This window comes from Cyprinus carpio, chromosome A6 (genome assembly GCF_018340385.1).
Source record: "Cyprinus carpio isolate SPL01 chromosome A6, ASM1834038v1, whole genome shotgun sequence".
Classification (NCBI taxonomy): Eukaryota; Metazoa; Chordata; class Actinopteri; order Cypriniformes; family Cyprinidae; genus Cyprinus; species Cyprinus carpio.
In genome coordinates, this window is record NC_056577.1 from 32,743,086 (window position 1) to 32,770,669 (window position 27,584).

Genomic DNA, 27,584 nt, shown 5'->3' on the forward strand with positions numbered 1-27,584 from the left:
TGATTAATCACTCTGGTGATTGAGCTGGAAATTAAGCCTGTGGAGGAACACGCAATTACACTCATTTATCTCTCACCTAAGATTGGCGCTTTGTGGGAGATGCACAAAGCCCGGCCTCCACGTAAACACTGCCGTGATGAACCAGGCGGATCGTGGAGACGTTTTTATGTGCATCATTTTTGGCTGCACAAGAGGGAACCTGTTTATGTTCTTTATATAAGCTGCATTTTGACTAAATCTTTAATAAATCATGATGCTTTTTGCTTTCAACAGGCTGGTTGAGTCAGTGTTGCTCAAACAAACAGAGCAATGTTTGGATAGCGCTACAGTCACATTGTTTGCACTTTCCAGATCAACTAGAAATGTTTTTTGGTGCTTCTTTATATTAAGCTGGTCTTACATTTATTTATTTAGCAATGTTATTATCCAAAGTGACCAACAGAGCTGTTGAATATAATCATTTTTATGATGCATTGATGTGAATGATTCTGCATTGATGCATAAAAATAAAACAAACAATTTTTTTTTCAAAATTAATGAAATAGGCCAACATCATATATATTAATGTACTGTTTTGTTGTAAATAAAATAAATATTGCTTAAAAATAAAATGCATGAATGAATATTCTTTTAGCTTTAATAAAAATTTATTTATTTGTATTTAACACACTAAATCCATTATTTTTACATTGTATTATTTATTTTCTGTATTATTTCTTACTTGAATGCCTCTGTTAAATAGATTTAAAATTATAAATAAAAATATATGCTTTACTCTTAAACATACATTAGATTACGCCTCGAAAATGAGCTACCTATAGAAAATCATCATAAAACTGACCTCTGTAATAGTGTATATTTTGCAGACCAGATTGCAGACAACTTTATATGGCCTGTTGTGCGATTATTAAAAACTTGCTTGCTTTCACATTTCACACAATGTTGTGCTTTACTGCTAGCCCAGTTATCAAGCTTCGTTAGTGTGCCATGCTAGCGTCGCCTTTCTCTGCTCCGGCGCTTGCTAGTGTCACCGCTTGTGTTTCTGATAGAACAAATCAGTGAAATCAGATTAGCTTAAGCTGCTAAATGCATGGAGTTTGATCCCATTTGAAGGATGACAACACAGCATATTTGTTTGTGTGTAAAAGGTGAATAAATCAGACGGATGGAGAGAAAGAGGACTAAAGACATGAAAAAGGACTTAGCCGGTAGCTCATAAGCAGCTTTGGCTCAGGGGGCACGACTCCCCTTCCAGCGATGTGATACTGATGTTAGACATGGAAGGAGAAAGTGTTTATGGGCTCATGTGGATTTAAGTGTCAGGTAGATGTGGCGGGCCGCTGGATCCACGGCACACGGTTTTGATTTCATGGGAAGAAAAAGCTAGTGCTAAAAAAACACACGATAGTAGTGCTGTCACGTTATTGTTCAAAAATGCATGATATTACTATTGTGCTAAATCTAAAATACCATAGTATTACCATGGCAGCATGTAAAAAGAACCCCCAAAATATAGTACACTATGGTACTTTTTTCTGTAAGGGCTGTTTTTGAAATTCTCTTCACTTGCAAATAGTACCATTGTATTACCATGTTTTTTTAAGGTAATGTACCTTGTTATTACCATGGTTTTACATTTACAATTAATCATTTAACAGACGCTTTTATCCAAAGTGGTTTCTTGTTAATACCATAAAAATATGGTAACAGTACGGTAAAGTGCTTTTACCATGTTTTACAGTGGTGCTACCATAGTTTTCTTACCCAAAATATGGTAAAATAATGGTACTTTTTTCTGTAAGTGTTATTTTGAACTATTTATCTTCCCTTTCGAATAGTACCATTGTATTATATTTTTTCTAGGACATGCACCATTATACTACTATGGTTCTTTTATAAATAACCCCAAAAATGTGGTTAAAAAAATTATATGGTACTTTTTCTATAAATGCTATTTAAGCTATTTCTCTTCACTTACAAATAGCACCATTACCATCACCATTACAGCATTACCATGTTTCTTTGGACATGTACCATGGTCATACCTCAAGTACTGCAAAATATAATGGTACTTTTTTTTCTGTAAGATCTTGTAATAATTATTTAGTACCATAGTAAAAAAAGTAATGCATCTTCCCACAGTTACCTTAGTTGACTTTACAAAAGACAGAACTGAACAAAGAGACATTACAAGTTTAGAGGTCTCTGATTCATGAGTGTCCCATTCATGATCTTGTTCATTATCTACACGCCTGACCCTTGTTCAGATTGACATGTGAAGCGGTGTGAGCGCGTAACCCTGTGGTATTTGGGCTGATGGGATGAGGAGAGACAGATATCATATAGAGTCGCATGTGCAGGGAAAAGCCGGGTGGAAAGGCAAATACTAAGAACGGCCCGGGGACGAGAGGCCTGTCAGCTCCACACAAGACATCAAACGGCACTGAGTGGCTCTCCGTGACAGATCACAAGGGTCTGGTGCTCCCGCGGGACAGTCCCAGCTACATGACTAATGTTTGAGGGGAAAAGTACACTCTCGTTCCCATGCACACACACACACACACACACACACACACACACACACACAGACAGCCGTGTAGATGGATTGGCTCCCACTCACATGGTGACACTTACACAGAACCCGTGTTAAATTCACTTCTACAGACGGGTTATTTCAGCCAAAAATTAACATTTACCCTCCCTCATTTCATTCAAAGCACACATGATTTTATATTTTATTACTTCTGTGGAAAATATCAGGAATTATCTTGCAGAAAGTTCAGGCTGAAGCTATGAACTAGGAGTTTGAAAATTTTTTAAATAAAATAAGGAATACATTTTAAAGGTATTATTTCAAAAGTAAGAATAGAAGTCAATCATGTTTTAAATGGACAAATGGATAGCTGTATTTGCAGTGGTGGGATTTTTAGAGGAGGACGATGTGAGTTGTGAACTGAAGAGTAATTGTAAGGTCATCTCTGATAATGAGGGTTGTTCTTCATTTATTCTCCCTTTGATTTTTTTGGCTGCATTTGTTATTGGCTCTGTGTCATTTGAATATCTTTTCTGACTGGTCAGTTTAATAATGAGAGGAGCCTGACAGCAGTGAGCCTGTTCTGGCATTCATGTAGTGCTTGAAGTGGAAGGAAAAATATCAAGTTTTATCGATATACACATCTGAGATTTGCCCATTATTATGTAGTGGTTGGAGAAATATCAAGTTTTATCGATATACACATAGGGCTTATAATAATCCGCTGAGATTCTCGCGTTCGTGTTCCATGATTGTGTCGTGTTTTTGAAGGAAAAATATCAAGTTTTATCGATATACACATCTGAGATTTGCCCATTATTAACTAAACAGCAGTTAAGGTATGCAATGTCTATTTTTAACTTTTTTTTTTTGAGGCTTGTTCTCTCTTGCCTCCTAAAAATGATTTGTTTAATTCATTTTTAAACATGTAGTTAAATGTAACAATAAAATCTTAAATTAATACAACAAAATGTTAAAAGAGCTGCAGCGGGGAATATAATTGCTTTATTTTTTTTTAACACCAGTAAAATGGTTACCATCGGTATGTGAACAGGACTAGTACCAAGTATATAACTAAATATAAAAGAGACTTTTACTCATTTTATGAAATGCATGTCTTTTTTTCTAGAGGTTAATCCTACTACATCTTTTTTTGGGTCAATTATGTCTTATTCCGCTCATCAGACAAAGGAGAGATGCAAAATGTGCAGTGTTGGGGGGCCTCCAGGAACGTTGGTTGGGAACCACTGCTCTAAATGAATCAGATTTCCCAACACTCCCTGATTTTTAATGCATTCATTTGTGATTACTGTACAAGGATTTTTAAGTATTATTTTACAAAGAATAAATCATTTTAAATGCGTATTATCACATTTTGAATGCATGTTTATGTTATTGCAGTTTGCATGTGTTAATGAATTACTTAATTGATCATTGATTTCTTAGTATTAGTCATTTCTAGGATATCTGCACAATGACTTGACTTGAGTTCATCTGAATGAACCGATTCTCTAAAATCAATCACATTTCCCAATGCTACTTGACAGAGAGAAACACAAGCTACATGTGTTTAACAGGGTTCACACTTTTTGATCAGTGATTGTCCATGCAATCATCTGTGATTAAATTATTTTCCAATGATTACTGTCACAAAGAGCCTTTTCTAGTCAATGAAATATTTTGAATCTGAGCATAACTAGAGAGTTATTTATTTACAATTTAACTGTTCATCAGTTTTATATTTTATTTAATATTTAAGTTTAATAATAGTTTATTATTTATTTTTCCTTTTCCTTTTCCTGGATATATCCAGGTTTTCAATGCCCAGTGTAATTATCACCTCCTCTTACTAATTACTGTTAGTTCCTCTCCTCATGGCTGGTAGAAAGTGTTCATGCAAATGCAAACTGATAGAATGAAAACTCTTTTCCTTGAACTTCTCCATCCATCTCAGAGGCCAGTATCCTCCTCCTCCTCCGCTGTGTGCAGGAGGAAGACTTTTCGGAGAAGACCTTTTGTCCTGGAAGACTCTGGAGAACGTGCAAGGCTTTTGGGAGACTCTTGGCATCTCGCTTTCCGAGCCTCGCGCAGCTTAAAGGGTCATGAGGGGGCTGTTGGATGGAAATCTAATTAGATGATTTTGCTTGAGGGAGCTGTGTTTGCCACTCAATAAACTCCCACACACTGCTTCTCCCTCACAATCTTTCTCTACCTCACATTATTTTTCTCCGTCTTTCTTTCTCAGAAGTCCTTGTTTCTCTATCTGTGTTTTTCCATCCCAATCCTTTTCCTTCCAGAAGCCCCTCAGGCATTATATTCACTCTTGAAATGGGAAATATCAGATGGCCTTTTGTTGTTTCTGTCCTTGGCATCACAATTAACGTTTGTTAAGAAAGCAGCGTTCATATATTCTTTTTTATATAATTTATGTTCTCATTTAACCTTGTTTACTTTTTCATTCTTTTTACCATCCAAACAACAGCTCATTAAACAAATGAGGGTCACAATATAGAAAGGACGAGAATCGTTCCAATTAACAGCTCTGGTTCCTTAAAGTCAACATGAAGAAACTGACCCTGTTTAAATAGTTCTTAATACATGTTTCTGATTGTGAACAATTCATCAGCGCATGTTTGTTTTTATAATTCATTACACCATTCATAACATTACGTCTTAAGTATGAAATCCATTTGTGAATCTGAGGGTTAGTTACAACTGAAGTGTTTTAATCAATCAGATCGTTCATGTTCCATTAATATTTGGTCATGCAAAGGTGGTCATAATTATTAGTATTGCTTATAATATATGATCATATTTATGAATATTTTGATATTAATATTAACTATATTTTAATATTAATTTATAATATATATTATTATAATATCAAAATAGTATTACTATAAAAATATAATAAATACAGTACAATATATTCACTTTTATTTTTATATTTTCACTTTCATATTCACTTTCACTTTTCACTTTCATTTAAGTACATTTTTATGTGCTTTTGTCATTATTCTCATTTTATTATTTTGTGTAATATATTTTATTTTAGCTTTATTTTAAAAAACAAAAATATTTTCAATAGTTTAGTTTAACATAAGTATTATAGTATTTATTAATATTTTGAATTAGATTTTCTTTTTATTTTAATGTTACTAAAGTTGTATGTGCTTTTGTATTTTTTTTGTGTTTATGGCTCTGTTTATTTTATTTATATTTATTTATTTATTTATTACACTTATTATAAATGCATAGAAATCTGATCTACTCTGTAATTTGAGATACTGCAAGTTCAGCATGTAAAACTTTTTAGGTAACACTTTAGAATAAGGTTCCATTAGTTAATGTTATTTAACTACTTTAGTTAATATGAACTAAGCAAGAACAATATTTCTACAGCATTTATTAATCTTAGTTAATGTTAATTTCAACATTTACTAATGCATTATTCAAAAGTTAAGCTTGTTAACATTAGTTAATGCACTGTGTATTAGCATGAACTGACAATGAATAACTGTATTTTCATTAACTAACATTAACAAAGATTAATAAATACAGTAATACATGTATTGTACATTATTTGTTCATGTTAATTAATACATTAACTAACATTAATTAATGTATCCTTATTCTAAAGTGTTACCAACATTTATTAATTTTTTTTGTTTTTTTTATATCTTTTTTGGTGTTGTTATTGTTTGTTTTTTTGATGATATATCTGACTAGTCAAAAAAAAAAAAAATTAATTAAATTTTAAATAATAAATTAAAATTTGAATAATTGATGGAATGTAGTTCAAGCATGTCCAAACATCATGAAAATAACGTGACTCCAGCATTTTTAAAATAAAATCATTCAATTCTACTTCCCAGTTCTTTACAAAGTAGCGGGCAGCATTTTATCGGCGAGCACTAAAGCGATGCAGTGAAGAAGGATGTCTGAAAGCAGGCGCTCAGCAGGAGTCCCACAAAACTTCCCTTTCAAGCTGAGAGGAGACCAATAAACAAACATCTTAAAAATATAACATGTGTCCCGTTGCCTCCATCCTCTGTCATGCGGCTGGAGAATTTGTGCTTGTGTAACACTGTTTTTCTGGACCCCAGACAATGTGAAGGATGTCACAAGAGTTTGTGCGTGTTTATTAAAGGCTCTTAAACGCATCCGGCGTCGCATTATCAGCCGCAGACAGAAGTGGAGCGCTGAGAATAATGAGGCCGATGGGAAGCACAAGTTAGTGTTTAGTTTAATGCTGCTGTGGATGTAATCAACCAGAAACATTATCATCTGCAAGTACTGCTCAGCGTATGAGAAATATGTCTTAGGGATTCAACACCTGCAGTTTTACTCCAGAATCAAGAACATTTGTAATTTCTGGAGTCCTGGGCCTTGTTTTTTACCTGGTTAACCATTTAGAAAAAAATAAATTAAGTTTGCATGAAAGTCTAAACTGGTCAGTGCTAATTTACACTCTGAGAAAACTCTGTAAATCTATGGCCCAATATACTGTGTTAGTATTAAGGAATTTTCTGTATTGATTTTTTTGCAGGTGCTTTTATGCATCGTGTTGTGTTTTTTTCTCTTGAGGATTTTTTTGTGTGTGTTTTTAAGAAAATGTAACTGGTCACTTTTTGCAGATTAAAAAAAAAAAAAAGGAAAAATCTTCTGGTAATTTTCTGCCAGGACATTATCCAGGGCATTATTGTCATTATCAGGGCATAATTTTATGGATATTTCCATTAACCCTAAAACACTATGCAATGAAGTGCAAAATTGCTAAATTAAAATACAGGTAAAACATCAGTAAACTAAACTAAACTAAACTAAACTAAAATAAAATAAAATAAAATAAATTATGCACTATTTTAATGGATTTTTTTTTTTTTTTGTTTTTTTTTTTTTTTTCATTTTTGTTTTTTATAGACCACGGTCCCTAAATTTCATCGAAGGACAAATTAAGAATTGGTTATTTTATAATCAGCAACACCTTACAATAACAGTGAAAACACTGCAATGGTAAAATGCATTGGCTAACAGCAGATTTTTTTTTAGTGTTGTTATTTTATTAATAAGCATTGTTTTTCTATATTACATCAACTCATGTTAACATACATACTGTAACATTTACTGGAATTAGGAATTAGTATATGCAGAAATTAATATTAATATTTTTTCAAAAACAATGAAAAAACAGTTTAGCAGCTCTTTTGGATTGGAAATGTGAAATAAAAAAGAAATAATATTAAGACATAAATCTCAATAAAAGATAAACACAGTGAAGTGATATAAAAACAAATAATAATAATAATAATAATAATAATAATAATAATAATAATAATGCACTATTTCACATTGCTGTCAATCTGTCAAATCACTTCAGAAGACATGGAATATAGTGCACAAGTCATCTGGACTACTTTTAATTGTATGTATTTATTTACTTATTTATTTATTTATTTATTTGTCTTTGTAGAGCTCGACACCCATGCATGAAAAAGTGTTGCACAAAAAAATAACTGCATGCAGGTTTGAAACGACAGGATGTGAACAGAATGCTCATTTTTGTGCGGAATATTTCTTTCAAAGCGGAGCCCGTCAAAGTGAGCGCGTCCTGGAGGACTTAGGCTTAAACACAAGCACTTTGCCTCTCTTGGAAACTGCAGCTTTAATCATTTTGAAGGGGAAACATCAGTGTTAGCGAAGGGTCTCCTTTGAGTATACGGCTGTGCCTTGCAAGCATTTGTCCTTGCTTTCACTTTCCCGGTGTGTGCGTGTCTTTCCTTTTCATTTTCCAATCCGAGCAAGCGTGAGTGTTCCTCACTGACTTTAGGTAGCTGGAAAGACTTTGCAAAAATAATTTTAATTTAGGGTTTTTTTCCCCCGTCTCCTCTAATTGCACTTGGATATTCTATCACCTCCCTAAAAATGACATAAACGCGGTGCGAGCCTTTTGATGACCGTGTAATGAGAAATGAGCAATGAGAGAATATGGGAATTTTTCACGGGATTGTCTGAAGTGCTGCCCACTCCCTCTCCACCGCTCCTCTCTTCCTCCCGCCCTCCTAAACGCTCCCATCTGTTGTCTCACAATCCAGCTAATGTAGTAACTGGGCCCGATGCCGCTCACAAGTACACCCACTCTCACTGCCACAACAACTTCTGATTTATCACAGAAACTGTAATTCGAAAGCCTAGCAGGCCGAGACAGCTCAGTGTAGTTTTAGCATAATATGACAAAATGTGCTTTTTTGGAAGAAAGGAGGTGTGCAGCTCCTGCACAGTCATTTATAGAGTGCGTTCTGAATGCAACATCTTCTGAATACACAGTAAATTCACATTTGCATAATTTCTAATATTTAACCTGCACAAAGCTGTGCAAAATGTTATGCAGCATGTGAAGCCATTAAACGCAATGGTGAAATGCATTAGCTATCATAAACAACAGTAATAATGCACAGTGCATATTGCATCAGCTAATGTTAACACATAACTTTGCTGTTAAAAAAGGCATTAGTATGTGCAGAAATTAATATTAATCAATAATATGAATCAAGAAAATTATAGTTTTTTAATATTTTATATTAATTTTTGTATATATTTTTTTGTTTTCTATTTAATTTTAGCTAAGTAAATTATATTATTTTATTTATTTATTTATTTATTGTGTGTGTGTGTGTGTGTGTGTGTGTGTGTGTGTGTGTGTGTGTGTGTGTGTGTGTGTGTGTGTGTGTGTGTGTTTTATTACGTTGTGGTTGTTAGTTTTAGTTTATAATTTTTTTGGTTATTTTACATATTATAAACAAAAGTTAGAAATAATGCCTTGGCAACTAGCTTTAATAAATTTAATAAAATGTAAGTTTTTATATTTTATTTAATTTTTCAGTTAATGCTTATTTTACTTAATGAAAACGTTTTCATTTTAGTTAAAATCACCCATATATATAAGTAACTCCTCATTTACTCTTCAGCTCTTCAAATTTATTTATTAATTTATTCATATTATTCTAGCTATATTTAACAAAGCTGTTGTGCAAAAAATGTTATGCAGCAGGTTGACTGGTCCTTTAGGTCTGCCATTTTTTTTTTTTTTTTTTTTTATGCATCTATGTAACATTTTGCACAGCAGCTTTGTACAGTAACCAGTAACTCTCAAATAGATTTGGAACCATTCAAATTACCCAAAAGTGAAAGTCCTGTGAGCTCAGAGTGTTTTGTATTCACACAGAATGTTATAAATGGAGTTGCAGACATCTGAAATGATCTGATTGCATTTAGAGTCACATAGAAGCCAGATTTATTGCAAAGCGCCGTCAAGCTTATCAAATGTTGGCCAGAGGCTGACAGGAACTCGAGCGAGGAGAACATGACTTGTGTTTGTGACAACAGCAGCTGCATGAACCTGGAAATGCAGATATGCACGCTCTGGTTTGTCAGCCTCATCATCTCAGCAGTGGCCGTACCCTAGACTCACACACTGTTCGACTTGCCAGAAGTGAGTCATTTACATGAGGTAAATATTGACTTGTCGGCTTCTTTTCTGGATGAATAGTCAACTAGTAAATACGAGAAGTCATGGAGTCTGGCTGAAGTTCCTTTAGTATGATTTTTTTTTAGCTGTTTTCTGTTTGATCACTTAGTAAAGCACCAGCATTCTCTCCAATTATTTATTAACATCTCTAAACATGTTCTGTCTTTCTATCTCTTCTCCAGCTCATTCACACCATCAGTGTGGTGGACAGAGACGAACCGCAGTCTGGACATCGATTCTATTTCACACTGGCACCCGAGGCCTCCAACAACCGGCATTTTACACTATGGGACATCAAGGGTGAGAGACTGGAGATTTTAGTATACTTTTTAATCATACATTTGGGATGCACTGGGAAGTTTTCTTTTACATGCATGAATATTTATCATAAGTTTTGGCATGTTTATCTATAAGTGAAAGTTTGAAATATAGTGAAATATTATTGCAATTTGAATACATTGTAAATTGCAAGTTATTCCTTTGATGTAAAGCTGAATTTTCAGCATCATTACTCCAGTCTTCAGTGTCACATGATCTTTCAGAAATCATTTATCCTCAATCAATCATCAATTATCATTAGTGCTCAGTTATTATTAATGGTTTTTATTATTATCAAACAGTTTTTGGTGCTTAATATTTCTTGGACACTTTTTTTCAGGATTCTTTGATGAATAGAAAGTACAAAAGAACAGCATTTATTTAAAATATTATTTTTTATAGATGTCTTTATTGTCAATTTTGATAAATTTAATGCATCCTCGCTGAATAAAAGTATTACTTTCTTATTTAAAAAAAAAAAAAAAATCTCATGGTTTCCACAAAAATATGTTTTCAACATTGATAATAATCAGAAATGTTTCTATATGCAGCAAATCAGCATATTAGAATGATTTCTGAAGGATCATGTGACACTGAAGACTGTGTAATGATAATGTAATGATGTAATGAAGTAATGATGCTGAAAAATCAGCTTTGATCACAGAAATAAATGACATTTTACAATATATTCACATTTATTTATATTAGAATAATATATCACAAATTTGACTGTATTTTTGATCAAATAAATGTAGCCTTGGTGAGCAGAAGAGACTTCTTAAAAAATTTTTTTTTTTTTTCTTTCTTTTTTTTATATCTTATTTGGAACTTAATTATTCCAAACTTTTGACCAGTAGTGTATGTGTTGACAATTGCATTTAGGCAAAGCAGGTGCCACACAGCAGGGAACGACTGTCTAAATCAGGGGAAGAAAATGCAATTGTTTGACTGTAAAAGCAGCATTTGTGCGTTTTGATTTTTGCAAACATATTTCATCTTTGACTCGCGTGTGGCATGATGACCACAGCTCAGATCTGTGTCTCCTGCAAAGAAAGAATCAATACGAGCAAAAAGTCTTTCCTTTAATCCTCTCGTGTCGGACACGCCTGAAGCATCTGTCCATCTTCAGGCCAAATAAACACGTCAGGTCTGTTCGTGCAGTAAGAACGAACTTCAAAAAATCATCCGACCAGAGAGAGTTTCTACAAAGAGTTCTGACATTATCTCTGAGCGAACTTCTTCAGGTGCACACCTTATCTTCCTCTCACTCGGGATAATCGGATGGATAGAGTTCCTCCGGGCGGTTTCGGTGTACGACACTCCCTCGACGGGCCACTCGGCTGTCTCTGACCTGCATGAGGTGTCATAAAAAAATACAAGCCAAGTTCATCTGCTCTCCCGAAAAGACTAATATGAGCTGAAAAAAACCTTTTAGTCTAAGTCTGACTTGACAAATGCAATCTTTCATGAGCGCTCCCCAGAGGTAGGCCACGCTGTCACTTTTATGACATCACCTTCTGTTGCAGCATCTGGTGTTTGTGTTCGCAAACAGAGAATGAGGGGTATTTAATATTTCTGTCCAATTCATATGCATGGATTTTCTGTTATGTACTGGGAATTCTTTTATGAATTTTGTGTTTTGAGTTTAAAGATGATTATTTAAAGACCCAAAATAGGAGTATTGTGGCTTTTAGTCTATATCAAAAGTTTATAAATGTTTAACAGATCAACGTTATAAAAACTCTAATTACACTGTACATAAAAAGTAAATGCATAAGTAAATTACACACCTGTAAGTAAATGCGGCTGTCATTCCCAAAAACTGACAGTGTGAACTTATTCAAAAAAACTATGTTATCACCTCGAGTTGATTAATATAAAGCAGCGATTCAGATTTGAGTATTCAGACTGTAATATGGTTTATATCTGCAAATAATCAGGTGTTTTCTCCTTCAATGTAAATTTTTATTTCTGTTTCGCTTTGTCAGGTTTATATTTGTTGTGTCCCGTCAGGCCGAGCGGGATTGTGTTATTGCCGGGCACTTTAGTGATGTGTGTAAGTTGATGTGACGCATGGGCAAATCCAGACTGATCTGACAGGATGGAAATGTCAGCGGTGGAGATTCAGGCAAATGTCAGCTGAGCATGTGAGGACGGCCGAGGGCCACACAAACACAGACACAAACACAAACACGTACATGCACGCCTGAGCTGAGACACACGCACACACTGGATCAGCTAGAGCTGGTAGAAATGATAACTAAAACACTGCGGAAACACAAGCTCTGCAGCTGTGCAATGATGTGTACAGTAAATCTCATGAAGAAATGTACCGGTCAGATTTCACCCCTAAATCAAAAAAAAAAAAAGTGTGATAGTGGCTAAAAGATTTTAAATATATTTTTGGAAAAAGAAGACCAAGCACAAACAGCGGTTTAAAATAAAATAAAATAAAATAAAATAATAAAATAAAATAAAATAAAATAAAATAAAATAAAACATTTGATATAAAGGCATGTTTACAGTAATGCAGTATGCAATTGTGAACAATTGCACTTCAACCATTTCAGAACTAATTTGCATTAATAAGTTACTATTTGCATACTATTTGCATATAAAATGTTTTAATATTACTTACACACACACACACACTATATATATATATATATATATTATTAAAATAAAGGTGAAGTGTGTAATTTCTCACCAAACATCTCTGCAAAGTTGAGGGGAATGTTTGAAAATTGCTTGAAAACATTTATTCTTTTTGCTTTTCTGTTTCTTGCTGCTATAGTCTCACACACTTCACCTTTGATGATCCCAAAACAGGCTTGATTTTCTATTTGCTGAATATAATTTTTCCTATTTTTCTCTCATTTGATTTTGGGATGAAATATGGCCTGGATGTGTTCTTGACAGTTGTTGTGAGTTTCACCCAGAACTCTCCTAAAACGACACCTACGCAGGTTTCCTCCACTATTCCCCTCTCAAGCACACTCACCAGAGCACACTTTGTATCCTTCCTCGTCCCGTATCCCCCATACTTCTGTTTTCATGGACACATTTGTCAACCTGTCAGACTGAATCTGTCATTTTTCTCAGTTGAGAGCCGCAGCGCTGCGTTACCTTCTCCCTCTGTGATCCGACTCACGAGGACGAACGCAGCTTTTTCAGGACGTCAGACTTTCTAACTATCTGTGCTATTGATTCAGATGTTCTCTCGCTGTAATATTAAATTCATCTCTTACTTTGTGCTTTGAGCAGAGTCCTTCCAGAGAGGGACAGAGAAACAGAGAGAGCTGTTTTCATATGTTGGGAATTTGATTGACGACTCTAAACAAAACATCAGTTGGCTTTGGTTTTGGACGGCTCGTCTGGAGCCAGTCGATCTCATGAGGCTGTTTTCTCACACCAGTGTTTGATTTGTCTTTGCATGAACATTGTCTGTGTCCGTTTGGTCCCCTGTCACCTGCTGGCGTGTTTTAAGTCACAGCAGAACATATAGCGCAGGCCGAGGGCATTGTTCATTGTCACTCAGTGTGTTTGGGGTGTTTTTGGCATCGGCGGTGAGTTTTGTTCTGGTTTGATTTCATTGTTCTCTGTCCATATTTTGTGTTCAAAGGAGTTTGACTGTTCTGGCCTCAGTCGGCCGATGCTGTGATTCAGAAACATTACAGTATGTTTCCATCTGGCAAATGCAGATGCCCAAAACAAGTGTCTTCTAAATGTGTAAATGTGATTCAGCAGATCAAGTGTCTCTAATGCTGCGGGATGTTTTCTCCCTCATCGCTGAAGTCTCAGTGTGATTGAATCAGATGCTGTTTTAGGGATTTTTAGTGGATGTTTGAAGGTCACACCGGTCATATGAATTATCAATATTCACTAACCACAAACAATACTGACTGTCTTCGTTTTTAACATGAGATTTATTTTTTATTAATCTCTTATTTTGTTTGAAAATTGTGATTTGATCATTGATTTTCTGTAAAAAAAATCTAAAATTTTCTAATTTTTTTAAAAAAATGAATCATTATATAATATAATATATTATATTATATTATATTACTTATATTGTGTATGTATAATAACTGATACAATATTATTAATGAATATTCATTAAAATTGTAATATACTGTTATCCAATGCAATGACTTTGTTAAAAAATATATATATATATATATATATATATATATATATATATATATATATATGTATGTATATATATTAAGAAGTGATGCAGGTAGACACACACACACATGCACACACACATGCACACACACAGTACAATAATACACACACACACACATGCACACACACAGTACAATAATACACACACACACACACACACACACACACACACACACACATGCACACACACACACACACACACACACACACACACACACACACACAAAAATTTCATTCAACAATTCTAATTCAACAATTTATTTAATTTGTTATTTGTATTTTATTGTGCTATATATGTAAAATATTATTTAAACACTTCATGGAAATTCAAAGATTATGCATGATGTATTTTAAAAAATTTCACTGTCATGAAAAACCTGAAGGTATCTGTGATTTTTTAAAATGGTGCTTCCTTATTTAAAAATCTTGTTCATAGAAATGTCTATAGTGAATATACATTTGAATCTCTTTTCTACAATATTTGATAGCTAGTTCTTGTTCTCGTCCTGTGTACAGTAAAGCTTGCTCACAGTGTCTGATTTGTGAGTCATTCTTTCGATCGAGTCGATTCTTGAGATTGATTCATTAGTGAATTGGTCTGTGTTTGAATCATTTTTAAAAATCCCTATCCAAGTACTGGAAAGGTCACAGTAATTCACTGGTCAAAAAGTGCAGGATCCCTAATAAACGTAAGCACTAAATCTGATTCACAGCTTTTGGTGACTCAAAATCAATTATAAAGCTAATCTGACGGCTGATACGAGGTGCTGAACTCAATCAATGCTTTCCTTCTGTGTCCTCTTTATGTCATTTAGGTGTTTGCCAGAAAGCCGCGGCCCAGCTGGATGAATATTGAAAGGGCACGGCTCTGCGCTCTTTAATAAATGATTGGTTGATGGATTGGACATAACCCGATCAATGACCATGTCAGAGTCGCATTTTAAAACACATCTCAGTGTTTACTTCGGCTCATTGCAGGGAAACGACTGCGCTGGGGTTTGGTTATGGTAATGTCTCCATTCCTGATGTTTTTAGACTTCAGAAATGGATTCGTTGCCTTCGTTGATGGTGTGTGCTGTATTTCTGAGGAGGAGAGCGCCTTGGGGAGAAGATTTACCGGTCCAGTCAAGTCACAATGTCATGGTGCTTTTACTCAGCAGAAATTCCTGGTCTCTCTGGCGGATGTGGAGAAGCCGGCTGTATTTATCAGTGAGCCTTGCTCTAGTGCTGGAGCTGACAGTGATGTATGTTCTCAATGATGGATGGCTCGTGTGCCTCTATGCAAGTCCATCAGATGAGCTGTTGCTGTAGTCTTTTACAGTATTTTGCTGTTCGCTGCATTCATACATCTGCCGTTTCAGTCCTGGGGAACTTCAGACCTGCTTTGTTTCTCGCTAACAGCCTGCATTGGGTTCAGTTTGTGTTCGTTTCTGCTATTAGGGGAACGGTTGTGTGTTATATTTGTGAGAATTTCTACATATATCTATGGCTATTTTATATTCAAAAGTTTGAACTTTAGGGCTCGTTAAGATCTTGTAATGTTGTTGAAAAAAGTCTCACCAAGGCTGAAAGTTGGTGGGTTTTCTGACTAATTGGTCTTAATTAAAGGTCCTGTATAATTAGGTTCATTTATCTGAAATTGAATGCTCTTGCAACAATGTAAAAGTCTATTAAATTGTATTATTTTAATTAGAAACTATTATTTTTATTGTATTATTAATGATTATTTTATGATAAATTATACTTTTAAGATTTTAAGATCTTTTTTTTTACTTTTGTAAATAATATTTTATATACAATAAATATAAATAATATTGCTTTTTATAGTGTTTCTTTGCTTTAGTTTTTACTTTTGTAATTATTATTTTTCTTTATAAGTATTTTTTAAATATGCTAAATATAAATTGATTAAATTGTATATACTCTCTATATAAAATATAAACTATGTCTCTTTTTTTTACTTTATTTATTTATTTATTTAAAGTTGGTGGGTTGTTTGAATGACTAGTTGACTAATTAATCTTAATTAAAATTAGCCTGGTTTCAGGTTCATTTGAACTAGAATGCTCTTGTAACTTTATAAATGTCTTTAAATATGTCACTTTTGATCAGTTGAATGCATCCTTGCTGAATAAAAGTATTTATTTCTTATATATGTTTACAAGTTGCATTGTTTTTTATTATTTAGTTCTCAACGTTTTGCTCAACCATGTTAGTAAAATGTCAAAACTGTGCTACATATACTAAGCTTTATACTAAGCTTACACACAACAGAAAAGGCTCTGCCAATGCTCTTATATAACACACTGCCTTTATTTTTCAGTAATAATAAAATAATGCATGCATTATTATAATATATAAATAACAGATTGCATATATTGAGCCGCATGTTTGTCTTCCTGTTCTCTCGTCTATCTGTAGACAACACAGCCGGCATCAGGACGCAGCGCTCCGGATTCAACCGTCAGGAGCAGAACGTGTACCTGCTGCCCATCCTGGTGGTGGACAGCGGCCCTCCGGCCCTCAGCAGCACGGGGACCCTCACCATTCACGTGTGTGGCTGTGACACGGACGGAGCCATTCAGTCCTGCAACGCCACGGCCTACGTCATGTCAGCCGCGCTCAGCCCCGGCGCTCTCATCGCGCTGCTGGTCTGCATCCTCATCCTCATCGGTAAAGCCTTTCACTTATCAACTGTGTAGGAACATTACGACTTATTTCCAACCTACTGTGAGAGTTTGTGAGAATGCAATTCAGTGCTTTCCTTATAGTGCATGCTTTAGGAAGCCGAGCAGGCAAGAAACTTGTATTTCAGTGTTGCAGTAGAGTTTGTACTGCATTCCAGGTGCATGAACTTCAGCTTTTGCATCACTGGTGTCATTCCTGTGAGTTTATTGAATGAAAACAGTGAGTTACATCACATCCTCACACGGATACCAAGCAAAAGTAACCGTGTTTTCTTGTTCCACTGGTTGTGCGATGAAAGACTTTGACAGACGGGGTTATGTTATATGTGTGTAACATTGTGTTTTGTTTCTAGTTTTGAAGTAGTGTGACAGATCTGGCAGCGTATTGAGTACCAACATCATGTAGCTTGACTGGTACAACATCACAAGGTCATGAGTTTGAATTCTAGGGAGCAAATAAACTGATGAAATGTATAGCTTCAATTCACTGTTCACTTCTCATCTGATAGCTTTCCATTGATTTCCAATGTGTTTCCCATTCATTCATGCACACGTTTATGCATTTATTATTTGTGGTAGGCTGTCTGTAGATATTAAATGGTGAATAACCCAGAAGATTCCTACAGCATTAATATAAGGTATGTATGTCATGGAATGTGAGTGTATGTGGGTCAATGATGTGAATGAATGCAAGGGTCACTCATCTGTATCATCTCACCTTTAACAAAACACAGGTGTCTGACGGATCTCTAAGATGCAAGTGTGTCCACTTCAGAATATGCATTAATATTTGCATTCATAGAGCAATTAATAAAGGCTTTCAATAGTCGTATGCTTGGAGAGCAGCAGATATATAGAGCCAAGCAAGCTCTGAACATTTGCGTTTACCTCCATTACCGCTGTAACTCTTTTAATGGCCCATCATCATTCTTTAAAACCTGGGTTAAAATGCGGCAGGAGGCGAAAAACAAAACTAGAATGACATAAAAGCTGATCAATATTTCATTCAGCATCCTCTGCCCACGACTGCAGTTGCTCATCCTCCATCAGGCGGAGAATGGAAGCTTTTGTTCATGCAGAGCGAACACACTCACAATATAGGGCTCGGTGAATGACATCCAGCCTCTCTAGCAGAGGACGGGTGAGTTAGGGGATGCTCAAAACGGATGTAGCCCTCGCTCGCAAAAAGAGCAGCATCAGCACCACTGTCCCGGCGGAGCGCCGTGGCTTTAAATAGAGCAGCCTTTCCAGACATCCACCGGTTCCCATGTATGAGAGCGTTGGACTGCGTTTCTCTTGTCATCTCTGAAAGTTTTATGACTTTCTCCTGTCCTCAGTATATCTGTCTTTATTTTTCTCTTCTCCACTTAGTGCTATTCCTATCCCCCTCTCTCTATCTCTCTCTTTCTCTCTCTCTTTCTCTGGAAAGTATGCAACATGAATTGTTTTTGCTCATCTTTCCTGCAGTAATTAGCCGTGTGTGCTAAGTCAAGCATCGATATTACTATTGCTCATACTTTGGGTTAGGGGTTTTCAAAAGTGATCAGGCTTAACATAGTTGATAAATATTTAAAAAAAAAAAAAAAAAAAGGAAAAAAAGAGAGATTGAAATAGAGACTTTTTTATAATTATGACTTTAGATTTTATTTTATGTATCTATTTAATATTCTAATTTTAATTGCATTTTAGTCAGTTATTTTTTATTTTATTTATTTACCCTATTTTAGCCTATTTTACTCTATTTTAATCTAAATGCAGTCAAAAGTTATATTCGGAAACATAATTCATAATAATTATTTTTCTATTCTATGCTATTCTGTTCTGGTCTTTGCTATTTCCAGTCCTGGCTTCAGATTGGTCAGTATTCAAGTAACATAGCCCATCATACTGTAATCCTTTTTTATTTTAATTTGTTTTATTATTTTATTTTAATGTTTTAAGATTTTTATTTTTTAATGATGTATCTTTTTTTTTTTTGCCTATTTTAGTCTATTTGAATTTAAATGGAATCAATATTTGGAAACCTCAGAGGATCTTTTCATGCAATAATGTAAATACAGTAAAAACACCTAGCAACCACATAGCAATTCCCTGGCCTCCACTCACTCACAACACTCTAGTGATGAGTTTTTGCATGTACAAACACCACTTACATTTTCATAAAATGTCTCATCATTTAGTCATTAGTTTTAATGTGTCGTGCAAATATGTGAGCGATCAACTCAAAATTGATCTCTAATTAATAATTTTGTCGCCCCAAAGGATTTGATCCACTTCTAAAATGAACATAAATTAAAACGGAAGCAGCAGAGTGAAGCTGAAAGGCAGAAACGGCTGAAAGTTTAATGCTGGTTGTTTTAAATCTGTGGTGTCTGAGAGCACAGTTGGCGTGTGAATGTTTGGCAGCACTGAATAGTCAATGATGAACACTGAGAACATTTGCAGCCACCTTCAAATCCCATATGGACAAATACAATTCATAGTCAGATTGTGGAACATCTGTGTTCCAAGTATTCTAGATTAGTTTGAGAGCATAGTTCTGTTCTGTTCGGTTCTATGCTAGTTCTGGTCCTGGCTTCTGATTGGTCGATAGCAAGTTTTTTTTTTAGTTTTTTTTGTAATGTAAGTTTAGTTTAATTGAATTGAATTGAATTGAATTAAGTTTAATTTAATTTAATTTTTTTTTGCCTATTTTAGTCTATTTTATTTAAGTGGAATTAAAAATTATATTTGGAAATATAATTCATAATTAATATTCTATTCTATTCGATATTCAACTAACATAACCTGCTGTACTTTTTTTCGTTATGTTTCAGGCTTTTTATTTGTATCTATTTTTATTATTATTATGCATCTATTTATTTTATTCTATTTTATTTTATTTAACTTTAGACTTTTTTATTCTGTTTTAATCTAAATGGAATCAAACATTATGTTTGTGTGCAGAATTCATAATAATTTATATTCTCTTCTGTGCTACACTTCTGATTCATATTCAAGTAACATAACCTGTTGTACCTTTTTTTATATATATATTGTTTTAAATGTTTTATTTATTTGTTTGTTTGTTTATTGCTGTTATATATATATATCATATATTTTTATTTCTATTTTCCTTTTAAGTCTAAATGTAATTAAAACTTGTTTTTGGAAATACAATTTATAGTAGGATTGTTGTATGTTCTATTCTACGCTATTCTCTGATCCTGGCTTCTGATCGGTCGATTTTCAAATAACAGCCTGTGATTCCTTATGCCTTTATATTGTTATATGAACTGCTATATAAATTTCATTTTGTTTCAAGAGTCTCTATTCGGTTGTAGTCTAGCCTAGCTTAGTCTAGTCCATTCTTTCTCTAGTCTAGTCTAGATGTAATCAAAAGTTTCACCAGTACTGTATGTCTCCTCTTCGTTGAGTGCACAGATCGGACAGATCTCATGACGTTGGAAGGAAGCGGGGGTCCCTAGTCTTCCTTGAACGCCACACCGTTCCTATTAGATCAATTTGTGGCATGATAAGGAGGGAATGAAAACAAATTTCTGCCTAATTAGCTTCAAACAAACAACCCCTCCATCAGTTCATTCTGAGGGTGACGTGATAAATCCACTTGGGCGCAGCATGGCATCTGCACACATCCGTCCCAATTACAGTCCATCTGCCATGATTGGAGTCCTGGCCACCTGCCGCCCAAGGGTAAATTAGCAGTCTTGTCATGTCCGCTTAACCGAACATCTGCACGGCAAGGAGTCCCAACATGTTTCACAAGGGCAGGTACGTAATGCGCTTCTTCACCCGATACCTTCAGCGCGACCGTGAGAGCGAAGGCCGCGACAGGGGCGCAGATTCGCAGATCATTCCAGATGTAGAGGATAAAGTATGAAGGTTGTTGGGGAAACAAAGTTGTTAGTAGAGGTGTGCAATGTTTATCGTCTGCGATAATATTGTTATTGTTGTTTTAACCATATGCGAGCTGGTATTATCACTTATGTCACTCACTTTGCAAAAAAACACAAAAACAAAAACACGCCTTGAGAGTCCAAAAGCATTCTGTGTGATGAAGCCTATTAGAATGCTGTTAGAATTAATTCAAGTTATGAAAGCATATATATTTTTTAAAATATGTATATATATATAGTAAAATAATATCATACAAGCAACATGCCATTTTCCTGAATATTAGTGTGTGAGCAGGATTGCAAATGTGATGTAAATATTATACAGCAGTTCAACAAACAAGAAGTTAAAATTGAGTGAGTTACATTTTAGACACATTATTGTCTGTTGTTTTTTTTCTCTCTCTCTCTCTCTCTCTCTCTCTCTTTTGCCAACGAAAATAGTTCAGAGCAAAACTGGATCAGAACATTTTTGTAGCTCAGAGCAACACAGCTGTTTTGTTTCTAAGTGAATCTTTTTTTGAACAAATCAGTTAAATCAGTGATTCAGTGATCCATTCATAAAGACAGTTACTGTACTTGCTTTGTTTCTAAATGAATCGGCTGTTTTGAATGAATAATTTGAATCAGTGATTCAGTGAGCCAATTGGCTTGTTTGTGATGCATCGGTGCTGCACATAACTATCGGTGTATGACATCAAAGTAACATGAGGGACTTTGATGTCATACACCAATCGTTCTAAGCAGCACCAATGCATCTTGAGCAAGCCTATTCATAAAGACAGTTACTTGCTTTGTTTATAAATGAATACGCTGTTTTGAATGAATCATTTGAGTCTGTGATTCAGTGAGCCATTCGTAAAGACAGTCACTTGCTTTGTTTCCGAATGAATCAGCCGTTTTAAACCAATCATCTTGAGTAAGTGATTCAATGATCCTTTCAATATGACAGTCACTTGCATCGTTTCTAAACGAATCAGCCGTTTTGAATTGTTTTTATGACCGATTGAGTGAATCAATCATTAAGACACGGCCTTGCAGTAACCTACTGGCGGTTTTAGTGTTATGACGTGACCCATACTCAGAATTCGTGCTCTGCATTTAACCCATCCAAAGTGCACACACACAGCAGTGAACACACACACACTGTGAACACACACCCGGAGCAATGGGCAGCCATTTATCCTGCTGCGCCCGGGGAGCAGTTGGGGGTTCGGTGCCTTGCTCAAGGGCACCTCAGTCGTGGTATTGCCGGCCCGAGACTCAAACCCACAACCTTAGGGTTAGGAGTCAAACTCTCTAACCACTAAGCCACGACTTCCCCCAAATTATATTTATTTATGCATAATGACAGGCCTAAACCAGTCATATTAACAGCACAAAAATATGCGCAGCAAAATATTGTTTAATTATAAAAAATAAAAAAACGAATAAATATTGAGATTTTTTATTTATTTATTTTTTGTCAATATCGCACACCCCTCGTGGTAAGACCTTCTAACGATTTGATTCTTGTTAATTCTAAATCAACCTATGCAATCGATGCATGCAATCCTTTAATGTGTCTTAAGGCTAGTCTGCATGCATGAATCTTCACAGGAATTAGCACATTTCTTATGCATCATGCACTGCAAATGCAGTCTGTGTAACTCAATTCACTTTACCTGGCTCTGGGCCATTTAGAGTCCTTGATTATGCCAGAATCGAAGAATAACATGAAGGAAGAGCACGGTCAAAGACTTATCTCCCCGAGGCTTATGGAAAAATACTGAATCAAAGAGTCAGAGAGACTCTTTGAGGAGTCACACTGTCTATCTCGGGTGTTTTTAGCCATTTGTTGGTGAGTAAACAATTGCAAAACAGCCTATCCCGAATCAGTTATGTAAATTAATATGCCTGCCATCTTTTCTCCTCCGAACATGTTTAGGGTAGATAAACACTGACAGAAAGTGCTGGCTGAGAGACATAAACAGTAGTAAGTAATCATAAATACTGCTCGCCGGTTTGTCCTGTGAAAGCGAAGTTATGAAACTCCAGGTGCAGGCTACGGTTGGTGAATTGGAAATTGCTGTATCTGATTTATTTGTCATTTCCGGAAAGGGCCAGAGTGTGTTGTTCATTTTCTGCCTTGTTTGTATACCGCTTTGTCAGTTTTCATATGGTTGGAGCCGCTCGTAAAGTTAGACGGATGGTCCACGGCGAGCAAAATTAGCTTCAACTTCACAGCTTGAGCCTTCATAATGCGCTCTCACACTTTAATACACTGTTATGTGTTCCTTTCTACCACAAAAGTTATCCATTAAACAAGCTTCCTAGTGCAGTCTGTGCTCCAACTATATGTTTTTTTTTTTCCCTCAAATACCCCCCTTTTTTGGCTTACATAAGTCAGCCCTGTACCTTTGACGGTAATAGAATGTAATTGGCTGCGATCTGACGGATGCATGGAAATTGACACGTGTCAGGTCAAGCATATCCAATAGGTTTTCTCAGAATCTGTGGTGGTTGATAAGGAAGGCATAAGTATTAATATTGCTCTTGCAGTATGAAGGATGGGGATTTGATCAAACCATGAACAAAGTCAGATATCAAAATGTGACTTTTGTGGCTTCAGTTCGTCTTTAGGATTTAAAAGAGCACACTGAGAACGAGACTCAAAATCCTATTTAAGCCTGGAAACAGAAAGAACATTTAACATTTTAGACATTTTTAAAAATTAAGAAGATGATGTGAAATATATATCAGATTGTACCCTAGTATTTCTAGATCTTACAAATGTAAGTATTGAAATGAGCGCCGTTTTTTTTTTTTTTTCTCAGTTAAACTTTTTACTGTTATTCTGATATTATAATATTTCATTTATATATTTTATTGCATTGAAATGCAAAATAAAAGCATTTCCACTAGTGGTCTCAGACTTTTGGACCACATGATAGTGTGACCCTAAAAGTGGATGAAATATTTAACTGATATTTACATATACACTTACATTTATGCATTTAGCAGATGTTTTTATCCAGAGTTACAATAGAACAAGATTTCAGATTTAAAAAGTCTGCTTCTCTAAGTCCGTCTGAGATATATGTATGTATAAATGTACGTGTGTGTGTGTGTGTGTGTGTGTGTGTGTGTGTGTGTGTGTGTGTGTGTGTGTGTGTGTGTGTGTGTGTGTGTGTGTGTGTGTATGCTTTTATACATCATACAACAGAAAAGAAGGTGAAAAAAGTTTTCTTCATTTTAATAAAGAAAAAAAACTTCTGATCAAAGTGAGGTTCTTCTATACTTATTTTACAATATATTCAGAAAAAAGCTTGGATTAATTAGATCAGTAGCTTTTCTAACTCAAAAAGAACATTTATGAGGGAAATTAAAGACTGCATTGAAATGAATGTAAATCTAAAGCAGTGTTTCTTAAAATGCAGGATTTTTTGAGCACTTTTAGGTACTTTGTTGCAGTTTTCGCATAAACAGTTGTCTGAGAGCTTTCATCCCAGTCATCCGTCCTCAAACGAAAAGATGAAAGAAATCCTTGCCTGACCCCAGACATTTCCCTCTCAAGATAAGAACACCACCCAAGACAATGGCACTCTTATTACATTAATAATTATGTAAAATGGACAGCCTTTGATCAAACATGTGCCTCCAGAGTAAACATGCTTAATAAAATATTCAAACGATCACTTACCGAATGTGAAATACGCACCACAGACATTATATTGAGTTCATGCATCATGGTTTTTGTATTGTTGCAGGTAAATACCTGTCGAAATCAGAACAGTAGTTTGTGATTTTAGCAGCCATTAGGCAGTGCTGGGTAGATTACTTACAAATTGTAATCGGTTACTGATTCCATTTACATCCATTATATTACACATTTTAGGTAATATAATAACTACTTTCTGATTACTTTTGGATTAAATTTCACCTAACTCATTTATCACATTCATTTAAATATGATAATCTCATACCATATTGCTATAAAAATACAAAGAGAAAATATATTCCATTGATTGTTCTGATTTTTGTAAATCCAGTGGTCAAACGCTATGGTGTCCTCTCAATCATCTATGGTCTTTGTGCTAATGTCCACAAACCTGGAAGACTTTCTAAATGTACAAAAGTGGTAGGCTATTTAAAAAAATAAACAGTTAAAAGATGAAAAAGAAGAATTAGGGAGAATCTGTACATTATGAATAATTTATTGCTATTATGTGAATAATCATGCAATCAATAAAAAAGTAACTGTAGTCTGATTACGAGTATTTTAACTGTAATATAATCTAATTATATCCGCACATTATTAGTAGTAGTAGTACAGTCTTCAGTACTTCAGCTATGAATATGCATGTTTAGTGTTTATGTTTTGTCAGCTGTGTGATGGAGAGCCAAACCATCACAGCAAATTTAATTAAATGTCTATGTATTGTCCAGCAGAAAGCAGATAACAGAATTGAACACGCTGCGTGCTTCAGTCCACATCATCATAAAACACAATTATGTTGTGAACATGACACTGCATTAAAACTACAGCAAACTAGCCGACTTAAACATATAGTAATTAACATAAATTGATAAATAATTTGCAAAATGAAAACAACAACAACACTTTTACCTTTTTAAAGAAATGTGAAGAGTGTTCTCTGTGATATTCTGATCTCTAGACTTTACTCTGGTCTGTTGGGCCAGAAAATCATAAATCCGATCACTTAGAAATGTAACTGCATGTTTATAGGAGTAAATCATTTTCATAGCACAGACAGTGTGGATGCATGAAGTTTAATACCTTGGGTGTTGAGTTTGACTTTGAGAATTTACTTTTGAACAGTCAGTCACAAAACCTCCTATAGTGTAATAACCTACATTGCTAAATCGCTGCTTTTGCCTCCAGTTTTAGGGCTTAAAACAGGTGCATGGATGGAATTAGATCAGACATTTTTTTTTTCACTATCCAGATATCCATATTAAATACATCAGCATTCCCCAAATTGAAATTAGTTGGCTTTTTACGACCGAAAAGAGTCTGTAAATGGCACCGTGAATTTTTCAGACGGTTCTGTGTTTATTTAAACAGCACTGACAGATGAAACGCAAGAAAGACGCTATACAATCACAAATGCAGACGCTCATTAACATAATTCAGCTGAGATTAAAGGGTTCATTGATTTATTGAGAGGGATGCGGCTTTTGTTTTCTGACTCATTAATTCATTAAATGATCCATTGTTTGCCTTTTCAGTTCACGTTTAATTCCTCATTCATATCTGCGCTGCACCTTGCGACGAAGCTTTGTGAACGTCTCATTTATTTGTAGTCCTCTCTGCATTTCTCTTCTCAATCACATATTGTTAGTGAATGAAGACATTAGGACGGCAGATATATCACTTAATAACCAGTCTCAAATGCTCATGAATAATGCAGTCGTTTAACTTCACTAAGCTCCGCCTTTAAATGCTATTGCACAATCCTGTCTTAGCAGCTGTTGCTGTGTGTGTAGTTATTTGAGAAGTTTATGCTCTTTCTAATGGATCTTCCACAGAAAAAAAATTATATCCAGTGAGTTTATATACTATTGACAGGATATTAAGCACACTTTAGCAAAAATGACATGAGGGACGGAGCATAGCAAAGGGTCAATTCTAATAGAAATCGCTGTGAGATTATGTTGTCAAGCATTGGTCTCATAATGCAGTATTTGAAATGCTACAGAAAGGACAAGTCTCTCATTAAAATGAAGATGTGGTTTGTAATGAGTTCCCTTGCTGCATAGCGTTGCCAGGTTGGGTTTGTTAATATCTTCCTCGTGCTGTGGTGTGATCCGCTGAGGAAAGTTGACTTCTGCTGTACAAGAAGCAGCTCAGTTGTTTACTGAAAAGTCAATTTGAGGTTAATGGATTTCCCTTTTCCTGTTTGAAACAATTTAGTTTTCTAATAAGTCGTTTTCTTGGAAACTGTGATGCTTGACACCTGCGCAGGCTTTGCATATTTTAAATGAACTGAAATAATTGTCATAATTTCTCATGAAAAGTGATGTTGTGGCATATGTTAACAAAGCTCCCCTTTAACATTATATACTTTTTTTTTTCTTTCTCTGAGATTCAGAGGTTAATTTAGTTTACTCTTCTCACTGCTGTGGTCAGGATTTGCATTATGAGGTTAAAGTCACAAAATGATGTTTGCAATCTGTAGTGTTTTTGAAAGACGTCTCTTATGTTTGCCAAGGCTGCATTTATTAGATCAAAAATACAATAAAAACAGCAATATTGTGAAATATTATTACAATTTAAAATAACTGTTTTCTATGTGATTATATATTAAAGTGTAATTTATTCTTGTGATGCGCAGCTGTATTTTCAGCATCATTACTCCAGTCTTCAGTGTCACATGATCTTCAGAAATCATTCTAATATACTGATTTGCTGCTCAAGAAACATTTCTGATTAT

General features: G+C 34.9%; 1 protein-coding gene across 1 annotated transcript in view; it reads left to right on the top strand.

Moving 5' to 3' along the window:
* Positions 1-27,584, top strand: part of LOC109079965 (cadherin-22-like) — a 182,028-nt gene that overhangs the window by 153,146 nt on the left and 1,298 nt on the right. Inside the window, exons 10-11 of the mRNA XM_042759078.1 lie at positions 10,244-10,361; positions 16,989-17,240. Of these exons, the coding sequence (XP_042615012.1) occupies positions 10,244-10,361; positions 16,989-17,240 (370 nt within the window). The remainder of the gene's footprint in view (positions 1-10,243; positions 10,362-16,988; positions 17,241-27,584) is intronic.